This window comes from Aspergillus nomiae, assembly GCF_001204775.2.
Source record: "Aspergillus nomiae NRRL 13137 chromosome Unknown contig00119, whole genome shotgun sequence".
NCBI classification, from domain to species: domain Eukaryota; kingdom Fungi; phylum Ascomycota; class Eurotiomycetes; order Eurotiales; family Aspergillaceae; genus Aspergillus; species Aspergillus nomiae.
The window spans coordinates 1-21,890 of NW_015378174.1; the positions used below are offsets into that span (position 1 = coordinate 1).

At 50.0% G+C, this 21,890-nt stretch overlaps 9 protein-coding genes across 9 annotated transcripts; 4 read left to right on the forward strand and 5 right to left on the reverse strand.

Moving 5' to 3' along the window:
- Positions 1-121: 121 nt before the first annotated feature.
- On the forward strand, positions 122-789 carry ANOM_004700 (DEK C-terminal domain-containing protein; the record flags this gene model as incomplete). Its single annotated transcript, XM_015549957.1, has 2 exons — positions 122-635; positions 692-789. 2 exons carry the CDS (start codon positions 122-124, stop codon positions 787-789), a joined length of 612 nt encoding a protein of 203 aa, XP_015407255.1.
- A 530-nt stretch (positions 790-1,319) lies between these two features.
- Positions 1,320-1,670, reverse strand: ANOM_004701 (uncharacterized protein; the record flags this gene model as incomplete). Its single annotated transcript, XM_015549958.1, has 2 exons — positions 1,320-1,545; positions 1,615-1,670. 2 exons carry the CDS (start codon positions 1,668-1,670, stop codon positions 1,320-1,322), a joined length of 282 nt encoding a protein of 93 aa, XP_015407256.1.
- Positions 1,671-2,273: 603 nt separating this feature from the next.
- Positions 2,274-3,757, reverse strand: ANOM_004702 (HET domain-containing protein; the record flags this gene model as incomplete). The annotated part of the gene is made up of 2 exons (XM_015549959.1): positions 2,274-3,101; positions 3,158-3,757. The coding sequence occupies 2 exons, from the start codon at positions 3,755-3,757 to the stop codon at positions 2,274-2,276; spliced, it is 1,428 nt and encodes a 475-aa protein (XP_015407257.1).
- A 1,223-nt stretch (positions 3,758-4,980) lies between these two features.
- ANOM_004703 (uncharacterized protein) lies at positions 4,981-5,535 on the forward strand (the record flags this gene model as incomplete). The annotated part of the gene is made up of 1 exon (XM_015549960.1): positions 4,981-5,535. The coding sequence occupies one exon, from the start codon at positions 4,981-4,983 to the stop codon at positions 5,533-5,535; it is 555 nt and encodes a 184-aa protein (XP_015407258.1).
- A 156-nt stretch (positions 5,536-5,691) lies between these two features.
- On the reverse strand, positions 5,692-9,474 carry ANOM_004704 (ATP-binding mismatch repair protein PMS1; the record flags this gene model as incomplete). Its single annotated transcript, XM_015549961.1, has 6 exons — positions 5,692-8,503; positions 8,556-8,640; positions 8,703-8,789; positions 8,890-8,986; positions 9,048-9,213; positions 9,467-9,474. The coding sequence occupies 6 exons, from the start codon at positions 9,472-9,474 to the stop codon at positions 5,692-5,694; spliced, it is 3,255 nt and encodes a 1,084-aa protein (XP_015407259.1).
- Positions 9,475-9,600: 126 nt separating this feature from the next.
- Positions 9,601-11,221, reverse strand: ANOM_004705 (serine incorporator domain-containing protein; the record flags this gene model as incomplete). The annotated part of the gene is made up of 4 exons (XM_015549962.1): positions 9,601-10,326; positions 10,383-10,971; positions 11,039-11,118; positions 11,171-11,221. The coding sequence occupies 4 exons, from the start codon at positions 11,219-11,221 to the stop codon at positions 9,601-9,603; spliced, it is 1,446 nt and encodes a 481-aa protein (XP_015407260.1).
- Positions 11,222-11,961: 740 nt separating this feature from the next.
- On the forward strand, positions 11,962-14,041 carry ANOM_004706 (putative MFS transporter; the record flags this gene model as incomplete). The annotated part of the gene is made up of 8 exons (XM_015549963.1): positions 11,962-12,042; positions 12,142-12,213; positions 12,272-12,377; positions 12,470-12,574; positions 12,632-13,247; positions 13,311-13,326; positions 13,377-13,494; positions 13,554-14,041. The coding sequence occupies 8 exons, from the start codon at positions 11,962-11,964 to the stop codon at positions 14,039-14,041; spliced, it is 1,602 nt and encodes a 533-aa protein (XP_015407261.1).
- A 1,173-nt stretch (positions 14,042-15,214) lies between these two features.
- ANOM_004707 (putative GATA transcription factor (AreB)) lies at positions 15,215-17,210 on the reverse strand (the record flags this gene model as incomplete). Its single annotated transcript, XM_015549964.1, has 4 exons — positions 15,215-15,922; positions 16,028-16,441; positions 16,586-16,676; positions 16,843-17,210. Coding segments are annotated over 4 exons (1,533 nt in total), but the record flags the coding sequence as incomplete, so codon positions are not given.
- Positions 17,211-19,215: 2,005 nt separating this feature from the next.
- ANOM_004708 (1-phosphatidylinositol 4-kinase LSB6) lies at positions 19,216-21,619 on the forward strand (the record flags this gene model as incomplete). The annotated part of the gene is made up of 2 exons (XM_015549965.1): positions 19,216-20,712; positions 20,765-21,619. 2 exons carry the CDS (start codon positions 19,216-19,218, stop codon positions 21,617-21,619), a joined length of 2,352 nt encoding a protein of 783 aa, XP_015407253.1.
- Positions 21,620-21,890: the final 271 nt, after the last annotated feature.

Genomic DNA, 21,890 nt, shown 5'->3' on the forward strand with positions numbered 1-21,890 from the left:
GGGATCCAAGCGGGTTGTTGCGGTAGAAGACGAACCATTTGACCCCCGCAGTATTCCTCTCCAGCGCTGGGACGATTACGCTCTTGCCAATAACCTGCCGGGCCGCCGTGGAGATTATAGCATGAGCCAGGAGAAATTCTACGGAGGTCAATATGGAGATATGGGCATGGAAATGGATGATATGCATTCCCAGTATTCCTCGGTCAAGCCTGCATCCACAATCTTAACCGGATTCCCAGGAGCAGGCCGGAATAGTAGCCCTTACATGCCGCCGCAGTCGCCCGCCCCGTTCGGCGGCAATATCCCAGGCAACAGGCATTCGCACATGTCCAGCTTTAGTCGGTATACCGATATGCCGCTTCAGCCAGGGCACCAGTCTCGAAACCTGTCGGTGGGAAATCTCAGCCAGTTCCAGGCTCCGTCAAGTCGGCATAGCGTTGGACTCATGCAGAGCACTGACAATCTCCTGGGGATTCCCCGGCCAAACTCTCGGAGCCCAGTAGGTGGTTACACCTCCCGGCCTCAAAGTGCATTTGACTTCCGCGGAAGTGGCGGGCCTGATGAGATGGCCATTACGGATGCTATTCGTAGCTGTCTGGCCGAAGTAGACCTGGACACGGTAACGAAGAAGCAAGGTGAGCACCTGAACGCAGCCGTGTTATGAGATACATGCTAACTGAAACGACCATAGTTCGTGTATTGGTCGAGCAGCGCCTTCAAGCGACATTGACCGGAGACAAGCGAGCATTCCTCGATCGCCAGATTGACCAAGAACTGGCAAATATGTAAAGTTGTATCTGAGTTTCTTTATTCCTTGTTTGATCTTGCCCCCGGTACCTTAATACATATATTCGTGCGGGAAAATGTTGATATTTCGGTTTGGCATGCATGGCGTTTTGGGATGATCTGAAGCATTCAGCGAATTTGAACGAGTGTAATAGTTGCTTATGAGAGTTGGAATGTACTCGGGATGTTAGCCTGTACATGGAGCATATGTTGTCGGACAACATCTAATGATGAACTTGCAACATGCATGTGTGATACATAAGTAGATTATAGAAATCTGGAATACTCAACGCCCATTCACGACTAATCTTTTTTTCACTCGGTACGGAGTATACTATATCATATATTCCAGAAAACATAATCACAGTCCATCAATAACTTCTTCCATATAATAAAACATGAAAGAAGAAACTCAGTACACGATATTCATACAGAAATAAAGCAAAGCACTGAGCTCCCATACAGAAGCCCAGCTCCAGTATTTCACACTTCTAACTCCAGAGAGACACAATCAACTCATATAAGATAAACTCCTACTCCTTCCCAGCATCAACAAGGCGCTCCTTCTCACCTAAACCAGTCTGATCACCGCCAGTGCGTATAACACCCGGATCACCAGTCGACCGCCGCGCTTCTCTCACCACAGTGGTGGCGAGTACGATGAAATTGACAGCGAGCATAATGTGATTCAGCCAGTGCGCAGCATTCTGGTCGACCCAGCGCCCGAGGGTATTCGCAGCCAGGTTTGTAATAGCCAGACTTGGAGGCAGCGTTAGTGGGGGAAGCTATAATAAAAGGGAGGAGCTGGGTTATAGTGGCTGGACGCACAGAGCAGCGTTGTTCGGACGGCGACATAGCCGATCCTTTAATGTGTGTTGGGTCATTGGGAGGGTTGTTAGGGCTTTGGCGGAATTCTGATTCGGGGTTGGGAAGTGGTAGTGAGGCGACCCAAAATGTCAGAATTGAGTATGTGGTCTATGGGAGGTGATAGAGGGGGTGTTATGAAGGAATTTATCGAGGAAATGTAAATACGTTGGTTTTTGTGCTTGTTCTTTGGGGTCTTGGCGGTGCTGGTGCTTAGACTTGTATATTTTCTAGGATTGGCAGAGTCTCTCCCCTTTGCTGCATCTCATCAATCTGTAGTAAAGTCATGATCTTGTCCCTTGGCTGCCATTCCCTGCTTGGTCAGATCGAGTAGAATTCGTACTATACGATAGCCACTCTCCTTGTTGACTGCGACTGACTTGACCACAAGCTCTGAGATTGATATGGTCTCATATCGGACACATTGCTGCTGCCACTGTCGTAGTACTGGGAGCTTGGAATCCTTTGACAAGGTAAGATACTTACTCCCCCATGTCTCACTTGATTGACGAAGATATGTTCCGCAACAAGCGACAAATCACCCAACCTTTTGCTTTCTCCAGAGTCCGTCCCCTAGCTGTCCAGACGGTGTTGCATCATTCGATTCCATTAGAATTTCCGAGTCATCCATCCAGGTTCCCTGAATATGCCCACTCCCAGATGAGAGACATATCGCGGATGGGGCTGTTCTTTGAACGCAGAGCCTCGAACGCCTCATGCCAATTCTTAATCTCACATTCCCACTCATGCAGAGGAGTAGCGTGGACTATGATAAAAACGAGATAGCCATTGTAAAACCTGATGATACTCGGCTTTGAAGCTCCCTCCAAAAGACACATAATGTCACCATCCTGAACAGGCTTTGCTGAAACATGGAGTGTCCATACATCGATTGCTGCGCCCAGAAGCAATGGGCGATACTCCCAGGAATTCGCCCGTAGCGCAAAATTCTCGATGAACACCCGTTGTCTGTCATATCGATTTGTATCACTTTCCACCCTGTATACTTCACCCAGTATATAGCCCCTGGTTCGAATCAGAGCCAAATCACAGTGGGGCCAGATTTGCACAGATCCTTTTCCTGAGAAAGTATAAGTGATGACCTGCTGGAACACGCTGTCCCATGGAAGCTTATAATCAGGTACCAGAGGGGTGTCGGAACTCATGCCAAGCAATGCGTACACTTTATCGTGCTTCTTGGTCGCCGCTCGGGTATGATACATGTCAATCAATTCGCCTAGAGTGAGTGTTCCACGCGGACGTGTAGTATATTCAGATCGGAAGATCGAGCCCCTTAGAAGATGTGTAATCGAACCAACCAGGCTCTGTAAATTGGGTTTGTCCATATATAATCTAAAAAGGCTCAAGCCCAACCAAAAGGAATAGCCATTGATCTTATCGTGGCCACACATAACCAGAATAGATCGCGCAGCGTGAACCTCCTGGAGCACCTATACTAATTATTCAGCAGGTTTGATAAGGATTGGTGTAGAACAGCAGCCCATACCCAAATGCGCCGAAACCAAGGTCGTTCTAGTAGCCTCTCAACGGCTGAATAGATCTCGTCATCCTGATCGGGGATATATCCTTTTGGCCGAGTGGTTTGTCGACGTATTTCCTTCCCCATGATTCTACGCCAGCGACTGCGAGTATCGTCATCGCCAGCAAGACGAATTACTTCAAGGGCTTTATCACTCTGATCAGCTGTTTCTCCGAGCCAAACAATGACATGGCTCGCCTGATCATATATCGTCGGTATGAACTGAATTTGCTGGGACTTTTCCTCCTCGTCTTCCTGGTTGATACAGATCGCATCTATCCAGAGCAGGCGCTCAAGCTGGTGCTCTCGAAGATGCAGTAATGCAGTATAGAGGTTCTTTGTCACGGATAGAATCTGGCCATCAATACGAATGGACTGAGGGGTGCTCTCACTACCCCATACATACGATAACGCCTCATATGGGTGATATCCCGTACCTGTGCTTGGTAGGGTGTAGTTGACCAGCTGGCATTGGATTTGAGTCGTGTTGTCTTCGCTTGGCAGGAGGCGAAGCATGCGAATTGTGTCCGACCTCGGCGGGAGTCGAGAATATGTGTATTGGGACATTGCCTTGGTTGTACGAGGGTGTGTCTTGAAATCACACAGCTGTGTTGTAGAATGTGTAGCTTCGCGACTCTGTTGCCCAATAGACCCTATTAATAGTCAGCCTGGCGAAGGTAATGGGGCTGTGCATTTAGGTACATGGAAGAAAGCCGCATCGGCAATCGGAGATATTCAATCACCCGCGATCTCGTGATGGTCAAGAGAGGAATCTGTAGTGCTATACAGCCTTGCTGGAAGTCAGTATAGTATACCATGACAGGCACTCGAGGTAGTGACCTTCTACTTTCTAAGAATAGATGCTCTACGCTGGGCATGGAGTAGCTCCTATCGCAATAGTTCATCCATGTATGAATACCAATGTAAGGCAGCCCTAACTCACAGAATCACACTTTGTATACATCTATCAAAGTCCGATACCTTTTCTACCTACTACATACTAGGTGAATCTCTAGGAAGCCTGTCACAGCATCATGAGTATCTCGCAATCCTGCTGCCAACGTGAGATTGTATGTGACATCCCTATCCAAATCACATCAACGGGAGGAACTCGTCAAAATAATGCTCGAAGTCGCGCTAACCCTAACATGATCCCAAGCCCATAACGGCAGGCTCCGACTCAGTCTGGCGACGTACGATATTGACCTATTCTGTCTCCTATTTGAGAACGGGATATCCTTGAAAATATGCCCAAGCCAGGTAATGTCCACGACAACAGGAACCTCACAAACTTCACCCTCCAGCCCGTTCGTTTTCAGGGTATATCAACATCGCCCGCCGACGCGGAGGCATCATGCGAGCCACGACGTTGTACAACCGCGATGCAGCAACAATATCGACAGACGGTGGAGACCTACGCCCGGGCGTATTGCCAGGGAGCAGACAGAAACGAGCTCTGGGGGTGATTCTCGACGCAGGTGTGGGAGATTCAGAAGCTTCGGCGTCTGATATACGAACATTATCGTGATTTCTTGTATATATACACCTCCTGAGCCCTAGTATGACCACAATGCCAGTACCCAATAGATTCATGCAGCTCATCTGCACGACAGCCTCTTAGCGCACTCTCCAAGTGGGGTCGCCAACCAACTCCATTGATACATAAAACGCATCTAAAACCCCAGTTTACCCACTCCATACTATCTAGATTCTATACACCAACTTACGCATTATAACATACCCCCAATACTCGGACCACATAAATCACACTCCTCAATCTAAACTCCAAAATGTCTACTTCTCCGCCACCAACTACAATCACAACAACTACCACCGCCACATCAAACACTACAGAACCAACCCAATCAACCACCCCAGAATCAACCGAACAACGCACCTCCGAGGCCAAAACAGCCTTCGAAGCCTCCCTTCGCTCCGTCGGCGCAAACTACGAAACCGCACTCCGCGACCGAGCCCGCACCCTCCACGAGAACTCCACCGTGCTGGACAAGCAGGAGGCCGACGTGCGGCGGGCGACGGAGCAGCTCGCCAAGCAGAATGATCAGCTTGCCAAGGTTGCGGATCAGGCGAGGGACGGGTTGAAGGAGATCGGGGATGTCCAGAACTGGGCGGAGCTGATTGAGCGGGATTTGTTGATTGTCGAGGAGACGGTGAGACTGGCGGAGGAAGAGGAAGCGAGGAATCATCATGGGAATGGGAATGGGAATGGGTATGGGGAGGATGGGGCGTTGGAGGGGAATGGAAGGGTTAATGGGTTTGGGGAGCAGGCTGGCAATGGGGATAAGGATGGGAAGAAGGGGAAGGGCTGGTTTCAGTGGTGGTAATTGTTCGATGGCTTCTTCTGCGCGATGGGTTAGGGTTGATGATATGATGATATGCCATTGGGTATAAGTAGCATTCTTGAGTATCCAAGTCAATTTCATGGTTCTATACCTCGCTGTATAAACAAATAAGACCCGTAACCAAAAAGGATAATGATGTTAATCTGCTTCATCTTCATCTCCGCCCTCACTCTCCTCTCCCTCGCCGGTCGTCTCTCCGAAGTAATCCTTCCAGATAGCCAGGGTATCCGTCCATGACCGGCGATCCTCCAACTCACTCTCTTCATCGCCGTCGAACTCATCGTACTCGTTCCATTGTCCCAGGCTCATCAGGTGTCGCATGGTCGGTCGACCGTGAGGGCAGTTCCATGGTTTGTCAATCCTGCCCATGTTTCTTACTACTCGCGTCATTTGCTTCTGGGACAAGTTCTTTCCGATCATAATGCTGGACCGACACGCCCGCATAGCGAACATTTTTCGCACCTTACTCGGTCGCGGAACATACATGGGCCCCGCGGCGCTGCTCGCCGGCATCTCAGAAAGCAGGACGATGAGCTCCTCCAGATCTCGCACGCCGAAGACGACTTCCTTGCTCAGTGGTAGCGAGACCAGTTTGCACCTGCGGCCAATCGGTTCATTGCCGCTGTCATCGACTTCGACGACAAAGCCATTCTTCTCCAGCGCAGATTGGTTCTCTATCACGATTTCCTCTTCGACCGCCGTCAGATCCAGCTGCTTCGGTTGCACAAGTCGTTGATTCTGCACCACGGTTTCCGCCTGGAGTCGCTCAAAGTTGAACTTCTCGTCGGAAGCGTGCTGGTCAATGATAAAAAGCTCATCCTTCGAACTGGATGATGTCGAGTCAGAGATACCTGTTGAGGATCGGGTGGCTAGAATGAATCCCAGGTTGAACTGCCCAGCAATCCGCATCTTGCCGAAGTCATCCTTAGTAACAGTCAGTGACAACCGCTCCTCAGCAGTCTCCTGCGAATTTTCTGCCTCATCGTCCCGAGAATGTGCAGCATCCGAGTCATGTAAGCGAAGGCTTTCTTGAAGCTTGTCGATCTGAAGCTGAATCCTAGACAGTGACCCATCAATAGTGCTCACTAGGTTGACTGTGGAATCACGATGAATCGCGCCCTTATTCAGTTTGTTCGCACGGTTGATATTGCTTTCCTGTGGCAAGGCAGCCTTTTCTTCCGCCTGTCGAATCAGCCGCTGAACTTCGGCTTCTTCGTGTTTCTTCTTCTCTTCATCGCTTAAGGTCTTTTCCACTGGTGGAGCATCTTGCTGAGACATTGCCGGTTCATCCTTGACCTCAGTCTCGGGTAGAGCTTCATCTTGTGAATGAACACTATCTTGATCTGAACGGACATGAGATCGAGAATCATCCTCAGGCTCTTCATCTTCGATTTCCTCCTCTTCATCGGCCATGTCATCAGCTTCCTCTTCCTCTTCATAGTCATCCTCTTCCTCGGCCTCGCTGCTCGCGCTGTGATCTACCTGAGTTCCAGGCGCTGCAAAGCCCCTCATGTGCTTCCCAAATATCCTCGGACGAGACGGGGTATGTATACGTCTTTTGCGAGCCGGGGAGTTAGTAGTGTCGACGTGGTCAATATCACGTTTTCTGTAGGGACCACTTCCAACTATGGACGTCACAGTCTTGTTTCCGATGGTGATCGTCGCCAACTCAGCCGGCGCTCGTCTTGGCCTCATTCGGTCAAATGCATTCTGTATAGTATTGGGCATTTCCACAGATGGCTCTCGTCCCTGCATTGTTGTCTGCTGTGAATCTGGTGGTGCACTACTCTGTGGAGCATCGTCATCATCAGCAATCTGCGAGTCATCATCAGCGGCGCGTTCTGGTCGCATGCTCTCGTCTGCACCCGGAGATGGCTCTTCAGGAACGAAGAGCTCGTTGTCTTCATCTAGTGAGTTAGGTTTTGGTCGAGTAGGCGTATTTGGAGGCAACGATGTCGGATCACGCACAGGTGCTTTGTCCACACGAAGGGGAGACGAGGGTATGCTCGCTCTACCACCAGGTGACGACCCGAGATCGCTCAAGAAGCTCCTCATCCTATGTTGGGAGTTGAGCCTGCTTCTCCCATTAGCTTGGCTTTCATCCAGCTCTGAGCCCTCATCTTCCGCAGCCTCTGCACCCCCGGACGAAGATTTACGAGCTAGAATGTCTTGCAGCTTCCCTTTAGTAGCTGACTGCTTAGCATTGTTGACTTGAGATTGAGGAACTGTCTGATCCGACGATTCAAACAACTGCGTAAGAGATGTCTTTAGAGACTCGATCAAAACCCCCGCATCGTGCAGTAAAATTGTGCGCTTATCGGGTGAAACATTAACATCGTACGCGTTAGTATCCATATGAAAGTCCGCAAACACAAACGGTGACTGTGACACGTTAAAAGATTTGTAGACCTCGTTGAACGCCTTGGCTATTTGCGGCAATCCACAAGGACGAGAGTTGACAAAGAACATCTGACGGTCCGGTGTTTGCCTGCCTTCCCCGAAAACGGGTCTCGAGACATGCCCCCGAACGAAGATCTGATTCAACTCCCGCTCTTCGTCCACAGCGGCTCGCTTCCCAGCCGCAGATGGCTCGAACTCCAGGGTTAGATCGAGCGGAATCAAAGCCAGTAACGTCTTCGCACCGTAGACGTTGGCGATGTTCTCTTTTGTTGTCTGATTACCGTTCGTGGAGAAGACCACCACATTCCGGGTCTTTGCGACAGTGTTCTTGACGCTGAAACGTACGCCTGTGCTGACACACGCGTACGCATGGAGAAGATTTAAAACCTTTCCATATTCACGCTTGATGTTCTTTTCCAGCTCGCGGCGCCGCACCGGTAGTCTCTTGAACAGTCCCTCCACCGATACCGTTGTGCCCTTCTGACCCGCGACAATCTGTGTCTTCTTCAATTTCCCGGAGTTCGAATTCAAGACGATTGGCTTTGGGAGCCTGGTTGGCTTGAGCGGTGACAACATGGAACTCGGACAGGGCGCAAAGGGACGATAATGCTTCGCCGCGGAAACCGAACGTCTGTAGCCGCGATAGGTCCTCATAGGAAGAAAGCTTCGATGTGTAGTGTTTGAGTGCTGGTGAGACGGAGAGTTAGATACTTCCTATACTAGAATAGGAAGACTGGGGGAAAGCTTACCAACGTTCTCGTAGTTCTCCGGAGATATTCCACTGCCGTTGTCTTGCACCTCAATCATGTCCAGTCCATTGTTCTTGAATCGGACCTCTGTCGTGAAAGATAGATTGATCTTGGTCAGCTTGCGGTTCTATAAGAAACCATATACAGGCGCATGTAGATCTATATAAAGTGCAAGGGTCCTGTTTACCGATCGATGTGGCACCGGCATCGAGACTGTTTTCAACCAGCTCCTTAGCAACGGAGCAGAGATCGATGATGACTTGACCGGATTGGATTTGGTGAACCTGAAAAGGCGCAACACGACGAAGTTAGGGACTGATCAATTAAAGATTCATAGGTACGTACCGAACGGGCCTCGATGGCCTTGATGGTCGCCATATTCAGCCCATGGTGAAGATGGTCGATGCGAACGCGACTTACGCGGTTGTCGGCCACTTTACGCGATACCGCGATCGGTAAGCATCGGACAAGATAAGATTGATCTCCATCTACAATACATTCATAAAACCAGCTGTTTACAACTCGCTTCGCTCGTACGGCTTGAAATTAACTCTTTCCTTGTTTTTTGATATCCCAAGTATTCACAGTCCTTCTACGATTCAGTAGATTTAGTAGGAATGGCCATAGATACTCAAGTTGCTCGAATTACGGAGATTCATAGGGGTGGGAAAACGGGCTGTACATCGAGAATACATAGGTCTCAGACTAAGTTCAATCTCGTGGCTTCCATATATAATAGACACAGTCTCATTCGTCATAACTACAATATCATGCAGCAAACTATATAACAGTCCAGGAAGCGACATGCACCGTGGACATCGGAATAACTCTCATTGCTATTGAACGCCCAACTCCACTGTATAGTCAACACAACTTAAGGTGACGGTGTCTAACAATTTCAATACACGCCGAATCGATCAGGCATAACCACCGGGGCAATCAGCGTCCACAGGTAAATCGCATAGCAAACCCAAGCGCTGATAATCTTCACCCAGCTGGCCCAGTACGTCCGCCCCACGGCAGCAAAGTCATCTGTACTCTCGGCATCGGTTTCCAAGCTCTGGGTGAGAAGCGTGGCCACCCATGTCGTAGCCAAGAAGAAGATCACGTGAAACAAGGAGTAATTATACTGCGTCGACCCTCGTTCATCGTCTTTGGTGTTATAGTCATCAGATTCATCATCGCTGTCGTCGTCGAGCGCACTGGCGGGTAAACTGCCACTAGCCACGGCGGCACGAAGAGCTTCGGCACGCATCTCGCGACGACTGGTCGGCTGTTGTGTCACAAGACCATGTTCGTTGTCATCCGTCCCCAGCGGCGAATAGTTGTGGCCGCCCTTCGATCCTAACGCAAGCCCCTGAGTGGCTGCACGTGTTGTCGTGTATGCGATGGTAGCCATCGTAAGAATGGCGCCCACAACAATACTGGCCGTTCTCGTCCCGCGAGCGCGCACTAGAGGATTGCACTGGCGGTCATCTGGTTCCATTGAAACAGCCGACATAGTCAAATACGTGCAATAGACAGTCACCATGGCTGCTTGAGCCAGACCCGCTCGCGGATTGGATTCTTGCACTATAGGCTGAATGGACACGAAGGATATGATCAAGAAAACAACGAGGTTAACCTGATCCGTCAGCCGAGCCCCAGTAAGACAAATGTGGCCAGTGATTCATGACTTACCGTAATCGCGGCTTGGTTCATGGTGCAATTACCGCGGGCGAAGAAAACATACATCAGGACTGTCATCACGATCGATGCGATGTACATGCCAATAGTTGAGCCAATGAGCAGCCCGCGCCAAATTCGAGAGTCGCTGTCCTCAATCTTCTGCAAACAGATCTCAGCCCAGGAATGCGCCAAATCTACCAGGAGGATAAGACCCAGTAACAGGAAGAGCATAGCGCAGATAAAGGCGATGTAGCGGCCATAGATGAAAAAGAATGACTGCGGGATGAAGAATGACATGACCACGAAGGCGATCCATAGGATGATCTTCGGGCCCCAGAAACCATTCTGAAGGACTGCACGGCCATCTTTGGATGACCTCACCCCCAACAGGAACACCGCAAGAACCAAGTGAAAGAGACCAAGACCGAAGTTAATACGGTGGACCGCCACCCAACCATGGCATTCTTTGCCGTCGCAAGTGATTTCCATATAGTCCAGCGTCAGATGTTGTAGCTTCTTGAGTGCCCATGGTGTGAGCATTATCCACGAAACGATTGAATTGATCAGAAGAATGAAGGCGTAGGCGATTCTCGTAGCCATACTAGAAATCCGGGGCCCCGGATGTCAGCGACTTATCACATCCTCAGTCAGCGCAGAAAAATACTTACCTATTCTGAAACTTTCCGCACGCACTACATACTGCCGAGCAAGTTGCAGCCCCGCAACATGAAGTTGCAAGCGTTATGAGCTAAGTTGATATCAGTTGAGATCCGATCAGGTAGCAATGGAGAAGCACGTACGGTACTGGCACTTGGCACCGCCAAAAGTGGCAGAGAAAGTAGAGCACCCATGTTGTTAAGGCGCCCTTCCCAGGAAAGGGACTGTGAACTTCACCAAATGATACTTAGCAGTAAGGTTTAATGTTATATACTAGTCCTGGCGAGTGAGTTTGCGTCGACCGATTGAATGATGCCATGGAGGATGCAAGCAACCGGAAGAGTCGCCGCCGCCTTCGTCATGTGCCGATAACGGTTACATAAGCGACGACGGGGTGTTAACTTTATCCAGGCCGATAACGCTGTACTTCAAGTACTGTACCTGACGGTACTTGTGTACTTGTACGTATACTGGGTGGTACCTCCGAATACATTTTGGGGTCAAGAACGATTTAGTTCGGGAGAGATTACGAGTCCAACGGCCACTTTGGCTTCTGTCGTCGCGTGCTTTTTTTTCTTCCCTGTTCAATTTACCTCCCCCTCTTTTTTTAGTTTTCAATTTTCTTTTTTCTATAATCTTATTCTTCTCTACACTCGTTGGATTGTAAACTTCTCTCCCACTTCTCGTATTTAATATCCCGTACCACCCCTTGCATTCGTTCGTTGGATCGTTTCTATTCCTTCTGTTATACCATCCTGACGTCTGTGACGCTGATAAGCTTTATCTTGCCCATTCGCCGAAAGGAATCGGCATTTATTCGACGCCTCCCCGCTGCCCCAATTTCCATTCAATTGCTTACGCAGTGTATGCGCTGGGAGGAATACTATAGCCCTTCACTTATCGATTCGGTACAACGGCACCGTCACAATCCACCATGGCCGAGTCAACACATAAAACCAGGCGCATTATATCCGTGGTTGCGGGCACACTAGTAGCGCTGGCCTGTGGGACCAATGTATGATTGCCGTGATGCTTGTCCCTGCGCCCAACTCCCTCTTGAACTACACTCATGGCCTGGACCATCAACCAAAAAACAAGTACTGATGGACCGCAGTATGCCTACTCGGCATGGGCGCCACAATTTGCGGAAAAAATGAAGATCTCGTCAACTGAGAGCAACTTCATTGTAAGCTTGTCTCGTTTTCCTCGGAAAAGCCGATGTATGTCGTACTAATGTCTCACAGGGCACGGCTGGAAATCTGGGGATGTATGCTTCAGGAGTTCCATTGGGGTTGTTAACCGATACTCGAGGTCCACGACTCACGACTTTTATTGGTGCTGTGGCCCTTGGTATAGGCTATTATCCTATATATATAGGTTTGTTTGTCCGATTGTCACTGGCGCTTATGGATGTTTGTACTGATTATGATCGATAACTATAGCCTATGAGCACGGAAAGGGTTCGCTCAGTGTTGGCGTGTTGTCCTTTTTCTCATTCCTTACTGGCCTCGGAAGTTGCTCCGCCTTCTCGGCTTCGATTAAGACAGGTGTGTTGATCTCTGCCTCACGAACATTCGTTCGGAACTAAGACCCGTCAACTTTAGCTGCAACGAACTTTCCCGATCATCGGGGAACAGCGACCGCATTCCCCCTGGCAGCCTTCGGACTGAGCGCCTTTTTCTGGTCTAACGTCTCATCGTTCATTTTCAAGGATGACACTGGCCGGTTTCTTCTGCTGCTGGCAGTGGGGACTTTCGTCTTCAACCTCGTCTCCATTCCCCTCCTTCGGCTCATGCCCCCAGCTAAAGCGTACATGGCCTTATCACGGGATCGATCGCCAGGAGCAGAGTCCACCCAACTACATAGGACGAAGTCCTCTGATTTGCGTTATGTTCCAGAAGAGTCTGATGAAGCAGGTATGCAGAGTTCTACAGCTTTTGAATCCCACTCCCCAATGCATGTACGGTCGCAATCTGGCGCGTCGAACCACTCCCACCATTCTAGCCACAATCCCGACTTGGATGAAACGTCATCGTTGGTATCCAAAAGCACCCCAAGGCACTCTCGGGAGGTTGACCAGGAGGAAGATGATGCTCTCGTAGATGGCGTCGGCTCACCTCACCCAGACATTAGAGGCTTGGCAATGCTGCCCAAAGTAGAGTTCTGGCAGCTTTTCTTGACGATGGCTCTCCTTTCTGGAATCGGTTTGATGACAATCAAGTATGTTTTAACTCTACCTCACTTGACTTCATTTAGATACTTAGATACTAACAATGATCATAGCAACATTGGCAACAGCGTAAGACACCCATGTTACCAGCACGTTCATCTATATACTAACCCCCGCAGGCCAAAGCATTGTGGAAATACTACGACGATAGTGCTACCTCCAGATTCATCCAACAGAGACAGGTCATGCATGTGTCCATCCTATCATTTGGCAACTTCATCGGCAGACTGTTCAGTGGTACGTGCCACCACGACATTGCTAGTCCATACATTTTCTAACGACAGTTATCGCTTTAGGAATTGGATCAGATCTACTAGTCAAGAAGCTCGACATGTCACGATTCTGGTGCCTATTCATCTCCGCGGTTGTATTCACCGTAACTCAACTAGCAGGAGCCGCGATATCCAACCCACACCAGTTGATGGTCGTCTCGGGATTCACGGGGGTCGCCTACGGCTTCCTTTTTGGTGTTTTCCCCTCTCTGGTAGCTCACACTTTCGGCATCGGAGGCCTCTCCCAAAACTGGGGCGTGATGACCCTTGCCCCCGTTCTGAGTGGGAACGTCTTCAACTTGCTGTACGGCAGCATTTACGACCGACACTCTGTTGTCGGTCCAGATGGAGACCGGGACTGCCCCGACGGCTTGGGCTGTTACCGGACGGCATACTATACCACATTCTTCTCGGGAGTAGCTGGCGTCATAGTATGCTTGTGGAGTATTTTGCGCGAGAGGCGGGTCCACGGCGCGATCCGCAAGAAGATTGAACACGACCGTCTTGCTTAAGACGGGAAGGGATATATATGTGCCGCCCGCTAAAGAGCGGGCGCCTCTCTATCTTTCAAAATTGCCTGGCCGAAAAGCCATTTCTTACATGTTTCTTATTAGCTATATACCCAAGTTTTAGCGGTATCTGCGACGACGTTAATAACTCATCTCATATGTCACTACTGGGAGATGTATAGACGGATGATAATTTTTTGGGAGGCCTATCTTTCGTCCTTGAGGTATTCATTCTGCATTTCCCTTGATAATTCCACGCTCCTTCACGAATCAGTGGGCGATGCCTTGTATATAGTCAACACATCCAAAAATCATACTTGTTCAACTTGCACTATCCACTTTCGTACGTAGTAGTAAGTGAGCCATATCCGAGCGTCATCCGTAATAGCCGAGGTAAGATAACCGAAACCGGCGCGAAACCATTGGGAGAAGATAATAGATAAACAGGTAAAGATAAGATAAGACAGACAACGATAAATGGCCGATTTGGGCATTCACACATCATACCGTACACATTATAGAGTCACATCAAGAAAAAAGACTAGCTAAAAATAACACGGTAGAATAGAATGGAACGCATCTTAGAACCACAAGATATCAAAAATTTTCAGCACGAGTCATTTCCCTGCTGGGTTGCCAGATCCTGACGCTCTCTCCGAAAGATAAAAATTCAATCAATTACCACGTAACCACTGCAGTCCGGCTTGCAATCCTATCGTCATCCTGGGCTTCGACGATCCGAGGAGGCCAAAGCTAGGCGGTAAAAGAAACAAAACAATTGGGAATAATGAACACAAAATAACTGAACATGGCTGCCCCCCGCTTTGGTTTTGCAATCCCCTTTTCTTCATATAAACGTTGTCGCGATTCCGCGGTTTGCTGTCCAAAAGTGATCTCCTCCGTCCCGTACCGGAATTCAAAGTGCTCGGTAATCCAAGAGCAATAAAGATGTGAAATAGGGAAACGAATGAAGAAAAGAATTGAAGTATTGGAAGGGAGAGTTATTAGTTTTAGTCCGATATACATCCAGCCAAATGACAAGACACGTAAAGGGTATCAAAAAGACCAAGGTAGATCAGAGAACTCAGCAAAGCGGTTGCACTTCGTTTTTCGCCCGAATCGAGGGGGGCCCGATGAGATTCACGAACCGTCGTTCGATCCCTGTGATCCCTGTGGTTAGACGCTCTTTGGCGATTTGGTAGGAGAAGTGGAGGGTTGATCTACCACATCAGACAGCCTCATTCGTTTCGCCATGGGCTCACCAGGGCTTTCATCTCCTTCAGGGTTGCCATTACTGGCTTCCCCGACGTGACGTTCCAGTTCAGACACCCGACGCTTAAGGTCTTCTTCGCGCCGTTGCGCTTCCTCGAGGGCTCGTTTAAGGCGCGATTCCGAGTCGCGAGCGATCATCTCGGACCGGCGCGCGGCAGCATCGCTCTGTTCGAGTTCCGTTACTCGGCCCCTAAAAAGGTCATTGACAAACTCCAATTCTCGCACGCGGGTCTTCAACGATGTGTTCGCGGCCAAGAGTCCCTCGATTGTCTGCGGAGACTCGTTCAGGCGGTCCACGGCTGCAGAGGTCGAGGTGGGGGACTGCTGGCGAAGTTGCCCAGATGACAGCCCATTCGTCAGACCGTGATCTCCCAGGGTAACACTGTCGAACATGTGCTGCGGCGCGATGTTGGAGTTGTGCTGCGGCGGGAGCTGTTGCTGCATCGGGGGAAGACCAGGCGTTTCTGTTCGGGAGACTGGTGAGTTGGAACGATCCGAATGGCCAGGTGACATCTTCCGCGACGCGCGACGATATCCATGAGATCCAAGTGGGGGAGTACCGGCCTCTGATCTGGACGTGGAGAGTCCATTTGCATCAACGGCACTGCTGGACTATTTGAGGCGATTACATATCAGCGTCTTGAGCCACTTCGGGGGGTCGAGTTGCGGCAGAGCAATAATTACGAATAGAAAAATTTTCGAGGGTTTCCTGCTCACCTTACGCTTAGGGCCCTGACCCGCGGTCTTGACCCTATTGCGACTTTTGATCACATCAGTTTTCAAGCTTATCGGACGGGGTCTTCCGTGGAGCTTCAGGAATAAGCCACAGGCGTTGCAGAGGACCGAACCGAGTTCATCCCGGCGCCACAAGGGCGTGGTGGAAGTACCACAATTCTGGCACACGGGCTGTAATTGAGGGCGTTTCTGGTCAGTCAAGGTCGTCGCCATTGTAGGAAAAGACGAGGGGATCGAGAATGGAGGGTGGAAGCCAATGGGGTGGATGAGGTATGGCGCTGATAGTGGAATAGAGGGAAAGGAGCGACGGTTGATAAGATCGGGAGAGATTTGACGGGCTGGCGCGATAAGACTTGACACGCAGCGGGTGGTGCGGTGCCAAGACCCCATCGGCTGCTGATAACAGATTGGGAAGGCCTTTCCAACTTCCCCCAGGAAAAAAATAAAATAAAAAAAAATTCCAAAAAATGGGGTCGCATCTTGATAAGCGCCAACACAGATACGATAAGAACAATTCCTCAACACGTTCACTCTACTTACAGGGCTATTGCCTTGTCCACCAGTAGTTGCTGCAGGTGATGAGGTCGCGTAAGTCATATTGGTCATGGGCTGCGCATTACTCCCAGAATTCCTGTTCGCGTAGAAAATCTTTGTCAGTCACCCAGGATTCTTTGACACTGGACCATAGTGTTCGTAAGATAGGAAGCGTAAAACAGCAGATATTTCAAAGCTACCCAGAACCGCCTTCGACAAGGACATAGCGCGATAGCAGCTATGACTCCAGTCCAAGTACATACCGCAGATTGGAAGTTGGGGCCGATGCGACCGAGGCCAGAGCAGACAGTCCTGACAACGATTGGCCTAGGGAACCGGGAAAGCTGCTACCGTTGCTATCGCTACTACCAGGGCTTTTGTCCAGAGAACCAAACTCAGGAAGCGCTCCAAAGTACTGCGACGATGCTGTCGATGCACTCGCTACCGCGTCCGTTGTCGACTGACGAGAGGTGGACGGGCTGTCGATTGAAGAAGTAGTGTTGTTGTACTTGAGATCGTGAGACTGTGAGGCCGACGGCGAGGTAGGACGCAGGGCTGGGTCGATGGGCGACGCCCGGAACAAGAGTGAAGCCACTGTGGATGGTGTCGAGAAGAACCCGCTAAAAATCCGGCCTGGATGGACCGAATTGGGAGCAGTACGTGACTGTTGTCGTATACAAGAAGGAAACCGGTGCCGTTCGGAAGGACCAGCCACGTAGAAAAAGGGAGGAAAGATGTGGAATGTTCCCTATTTTCCCTATACCAAAATCGACTGTCCGTATGTAAAGTATACTGCAGTAAAGATTCCTTTCCTACTCTTAGCGTTGGGACGTCAGAGCCGAAGAAGTCAGTGGGAAAGGAAAAGGTCTGAACGGAGGAGATAGGGAGAATTCGACTGGATAGACACCGGCAGGGAACGACGACGACGAGGAGTAATTGATTTAGATTGATTGGGAGGAATAGCGAGCCAACCGGATAGCAAATGTTAGGAAGAGCATACCTCTTTAATTCATCGGACAGAGAAGTCCAGTCGTGGCCAAGAAGTTCGTTACACGAGACGGAGAGAAAGAGGAAGAGGTTCTGGAGAAAGATTGATTATCGGAATCGCTATCGCGCGTCCCTCGGACACTATCGATTGTTATTTATCGGCGGGAACAACAGCAATGCTTGGCTGGGGGGGTTTTATTAATAAAATGTAATAATCTAAATCCGTTGGACCCTGCTGGTGGTTGTATTTATTCACTTCAATTTAACGTTAGTTTCAATAGTTTACTATGTTTATGTCTTTCGCTGCATGGCTATTTGCGCTATTATGAAGCTCCTGCCGGTGGGTTTTTCCTATTAACTCCTTCCTGCCTCCAGGATTTATGCGGCTATGTATGCAGCACGCAGGGCTAGGAATGAATGAAATGACAATCCACGCGATAGTCGCATCTCGCCCCTGCATCCCCCTATCTTGTCCAGCTCTTGGGGGTTGAGATGGGGATTTAATGAAGTAGCAAAATTCCGTTGGGTGATTGCTAGGCGGGCTCGTTTTGCCATGAGAGGATAGTAGTATTGGCATAGCAATCAATAAAAGATCGTCACTACCTCAATTCGATATCACTAGGGGTGGCAGATGGTCTTCAGGTCTAAAGGCGCTTACTATCATGAGCTAGACCGTGACACCGATCCGATCCTAGACCCGTTTCTCGTAGGAGATATATGAAATATATCGATCTTGGTAGCAACACCATTCCAGAGAGAGGTAAAGAACCGAGACATGGACCGTGATGGCTACCGATGCAGGTAATAACCGTGCTTAGAGCCTCGCATTGATCATATATTAATTACGGAACCCCCAATGTCTGTCGGATGGCTCAGTTCTTATGGTGATTCAGACATGACCGGTCCCTTGGATGTCATCTGTCCAACTTGTTACTACTTTCTAGAACAGAAATTCCTTCGGTTCATACTTGATATATGCGACCTGCCATGTTCCCAAGTTGTATACAACCAGATCTACCGGCTCAATGGCAAATAGGGTTGTAGACACAATGTATGTTTACTGATTAGGTCGAATCCTGGGCCTTGAGCAACTGAACACGACCCGTCCTCTCGGATCGTCCTGCTGCGCATACTCCGGCCGAAGGTAGGCAACGAAATAAGTATGAAGGCAAGTTGATCCTCTAAAATTCAGGGGCTTTTTTAAGCTCCGGTGGAGCCACACGGGACAGGGCTGTGGCGGTGCGGTACGGTAAAGTACCCGCCCTGTGGCTGACTCTAGACTAGCTATTCGCCTTTGGGCTCCATGCCACGGGACTTCGCGGTACGGTACAGTAAAGGGCCACTTCTGTGAGTTGGCCGTGCAAGTTCTCGGTGGATGACGGCGGCGGTTTTATTGGAGGGATCAAGTAAGTTCCCTTCTCTCACCACCTAATCTACAATTCCTCCCTCTTTTACTCCCCAGAGGGAAACCCTTCTCTTACTTGCAATCTCTCTGCCATTATTGAGTAATGCCGTAATTCGATTCGTTCTTCTTCTTCTTTTCCCTCTTTTAGTTCTTCTCTCGCTTCCTCCTTCCACTCCCTGCCGTTCCCTCAGATGCAACGACCTGCATTCGCCTCCCGGCCCTTCCATTAGACCACAGATACACCATGCCGAAAAACCGACCTGCGACCTCGGGTTACGCCCGTCTGGCCCAGGAGGAAGAAGACAGAGCCAATGACTTGTATGATTATTCAGATGACGATAACTTACACGACTCCCTCGGCACAACATCCCACTCCGCTCCCCGATATGCTCCCATTTCCTCCCGCGCGCAAATGGATGCGTCCATTTTGTCTTCGCCCCCGGGACATCGTCGGAGACCGAGTGGCTACCATCGTCGAGGCCGAAGAAATTCCGGAGTGGATATCAAGGCCATCAATGCGCGCCTCGAGCGGTGGGCCGAAGAGATCGCCTCTAAGTTCAAGATCAACAAAGTCAAGGGAAAGACTTTGGAAGAAGAAAAGCTTGAAATTTACCACTCTGTATTCCAACCCCCGAATGGTGTCAGACCAATCTCCGCCGAAGAGCTTGAGTCGGATGAAATTGAAGGCGCAGCACGAAGGGCGCGGGAGGAGTTTGAGAACGTTGTAGAGAGTGTCCACTCAGCGATATTGATGGGAATGCACCCCCGGATGATCTCTCAGGGAAGCTCCGGTAGTTATTTTGCGCGCAACAGTGAAGGCAAAGTCGTGGGGGTTTTTAAACCCAAAGACGAGGAGCCTTATGCGTCCCGCAATCCCAAGTGGACGAAATGGATCCATCGAAACCTGTTCCCATGCTTCTTTGGTCGTGCCTGCCTGATTCCCAACTTATCCTATGTCTCGGAAGCAGCCGCGTATGTCCTTGACTCTCGTCTGCGCACTAATCTCGTCCCCTACACCGATATCGTGTGGCTATCCTCGAAATCATTTTACTACGATTTCTGGGACCGGAGAAAGGCATGGATGGGCAAGCGACCCCTTCCCCCTAAGGCCGGTAGCTTTCAGGTCTTTCTCAAGGGCTACAAGGATGCGAATCTCTTCCTCCGAGACCATCCCTGGCCAGACCAGACCAATACTGGCTTTCGCGCGGAAGATGCCCCAAAGCGCAAGAAGCGGCCTTGGAACGAGGCTTGTCGTCCTTCTGGAATGCAGTCGGATGATGAAGATGAGGAAGATTATGAGAACGGTGATATACAAACCCCATCACCAAGGGAGGAGAGTAGGGAACGGCGGTTCTACTGGACCGAGAGTCTCAAGCAGTCATTCCGCGAGGAGTTGGAAAAGTTGGTGATTTTGGATTATATTATGCGCAATACTGACCGTGGGTTGGATAACTGGATGATCAAAATCGACTGGAACACCGAAGAAGTGTCTATTGTCGTTGATCCGCCCAAGCCCAACGGGACTCAGCAGGACGATGATGACGACCATCTACCTCCCGCTCGCCCCGTTTCTGTCAATTCGGAGCGCACATCCTCTGCCCCTCTTCCCTACAGGCGACACGAGGCGATGGTGGCAGTGAGTCGCACTGGCACTCCTCTGAACTCGTCGGAGCCTCAAGCGTCTATTCAGATCGGAGCAATCGATAACAGTTTGTCCTGGCCGTGGAAACATCCTGATGCTGTAAGTAGATTCTTAATTAACCTGGTCGCAACAAATTTCTCACACCCTCTAGTGGCGAAGCTTTCCGTTCGGCTGGCTATTCCTTCCGGTTTCTTTGATCGGACAGCCCTTCTCTCAGAAGACTCGGGACCATTTCTTACCTCTCTTGACCTCAACAGCCTGGTGGAGCGGCACGCAAATGGCGCTGCGACGCGTATTTTCTCAGGACGATGACTTCAAGGAGAGCATGTTTGCGAGACAGATCGCAGTCATGAAGGGACAGGCTTGGAACGTTGTGGAGACGTTGAAGCAGCCTGACCATGGACCGCTAGAGCTCACGCGACGAACCCGGGTGTGCGTTTGGGATGATCTGGTGGACGTTCCCGTTGCTATTCCCCTTCGTGGACCATCGACAGAAGCACAAAAACGCAAGGTGAAGAGCTACGAGAACTACGACTATGACCCCGACCACGAAGAGATGGATATTGGTGCATCCATGTCGCTGGGGACCGGTCCCGAGAATGATCTCCTGGGTCTTGGATCGTCACCGAATGAGCTGCCCAACCCCAACCGGTTTGAATTGTCACGTGGCCGATCCCACGAGCCTAGTACACGAAGAATACCGAACGGCAGCCCTGCCACTATTGGCGACTACAGGGTCAGTCAGGATGGCATTGATAGCATGCTCCATGAGCGAAGCGTGGACCAAAGCTGGCCTTCCCTTCCGCCGCGGCCCGGCAATAAGCATCAAAAGCACAGTTCGATATCCAGTGGGCGCGGCCAAGCGCAGCTGATCTGGAGTAGTGACGATCTCGAAGGAGATCTTGGATATGCCGCTGCGGAAGGAATGGAGGGCAATCAGCGCAAAGTGATCGTTGAGCGATTGGAAGCTGTGAAGAGCAAGAATCCAGTTTTCACCTGGTGTTGAACGAACCGTCGATATGCCATGATCCCATCTCTCCCTTTGTCCTTGAATTTAGCCTTGAAGGTCTCTTTTCTTCTCTTCATCTGTCATCATGATCTTGATATCATCTTTTAATTTAGCGTGTTATGTCAAACGGCATGAGGAGTCCTTGTTGCTGCAGGGTGCAGCCTTGGTTGGGAAAAATCACCTCCATGTTTGTATATAGACCTGATGTCACTCCTCCCATAATATCATATTTTGGCCTGAGAGGATGGCATTCTTTGAAATCCGCTTA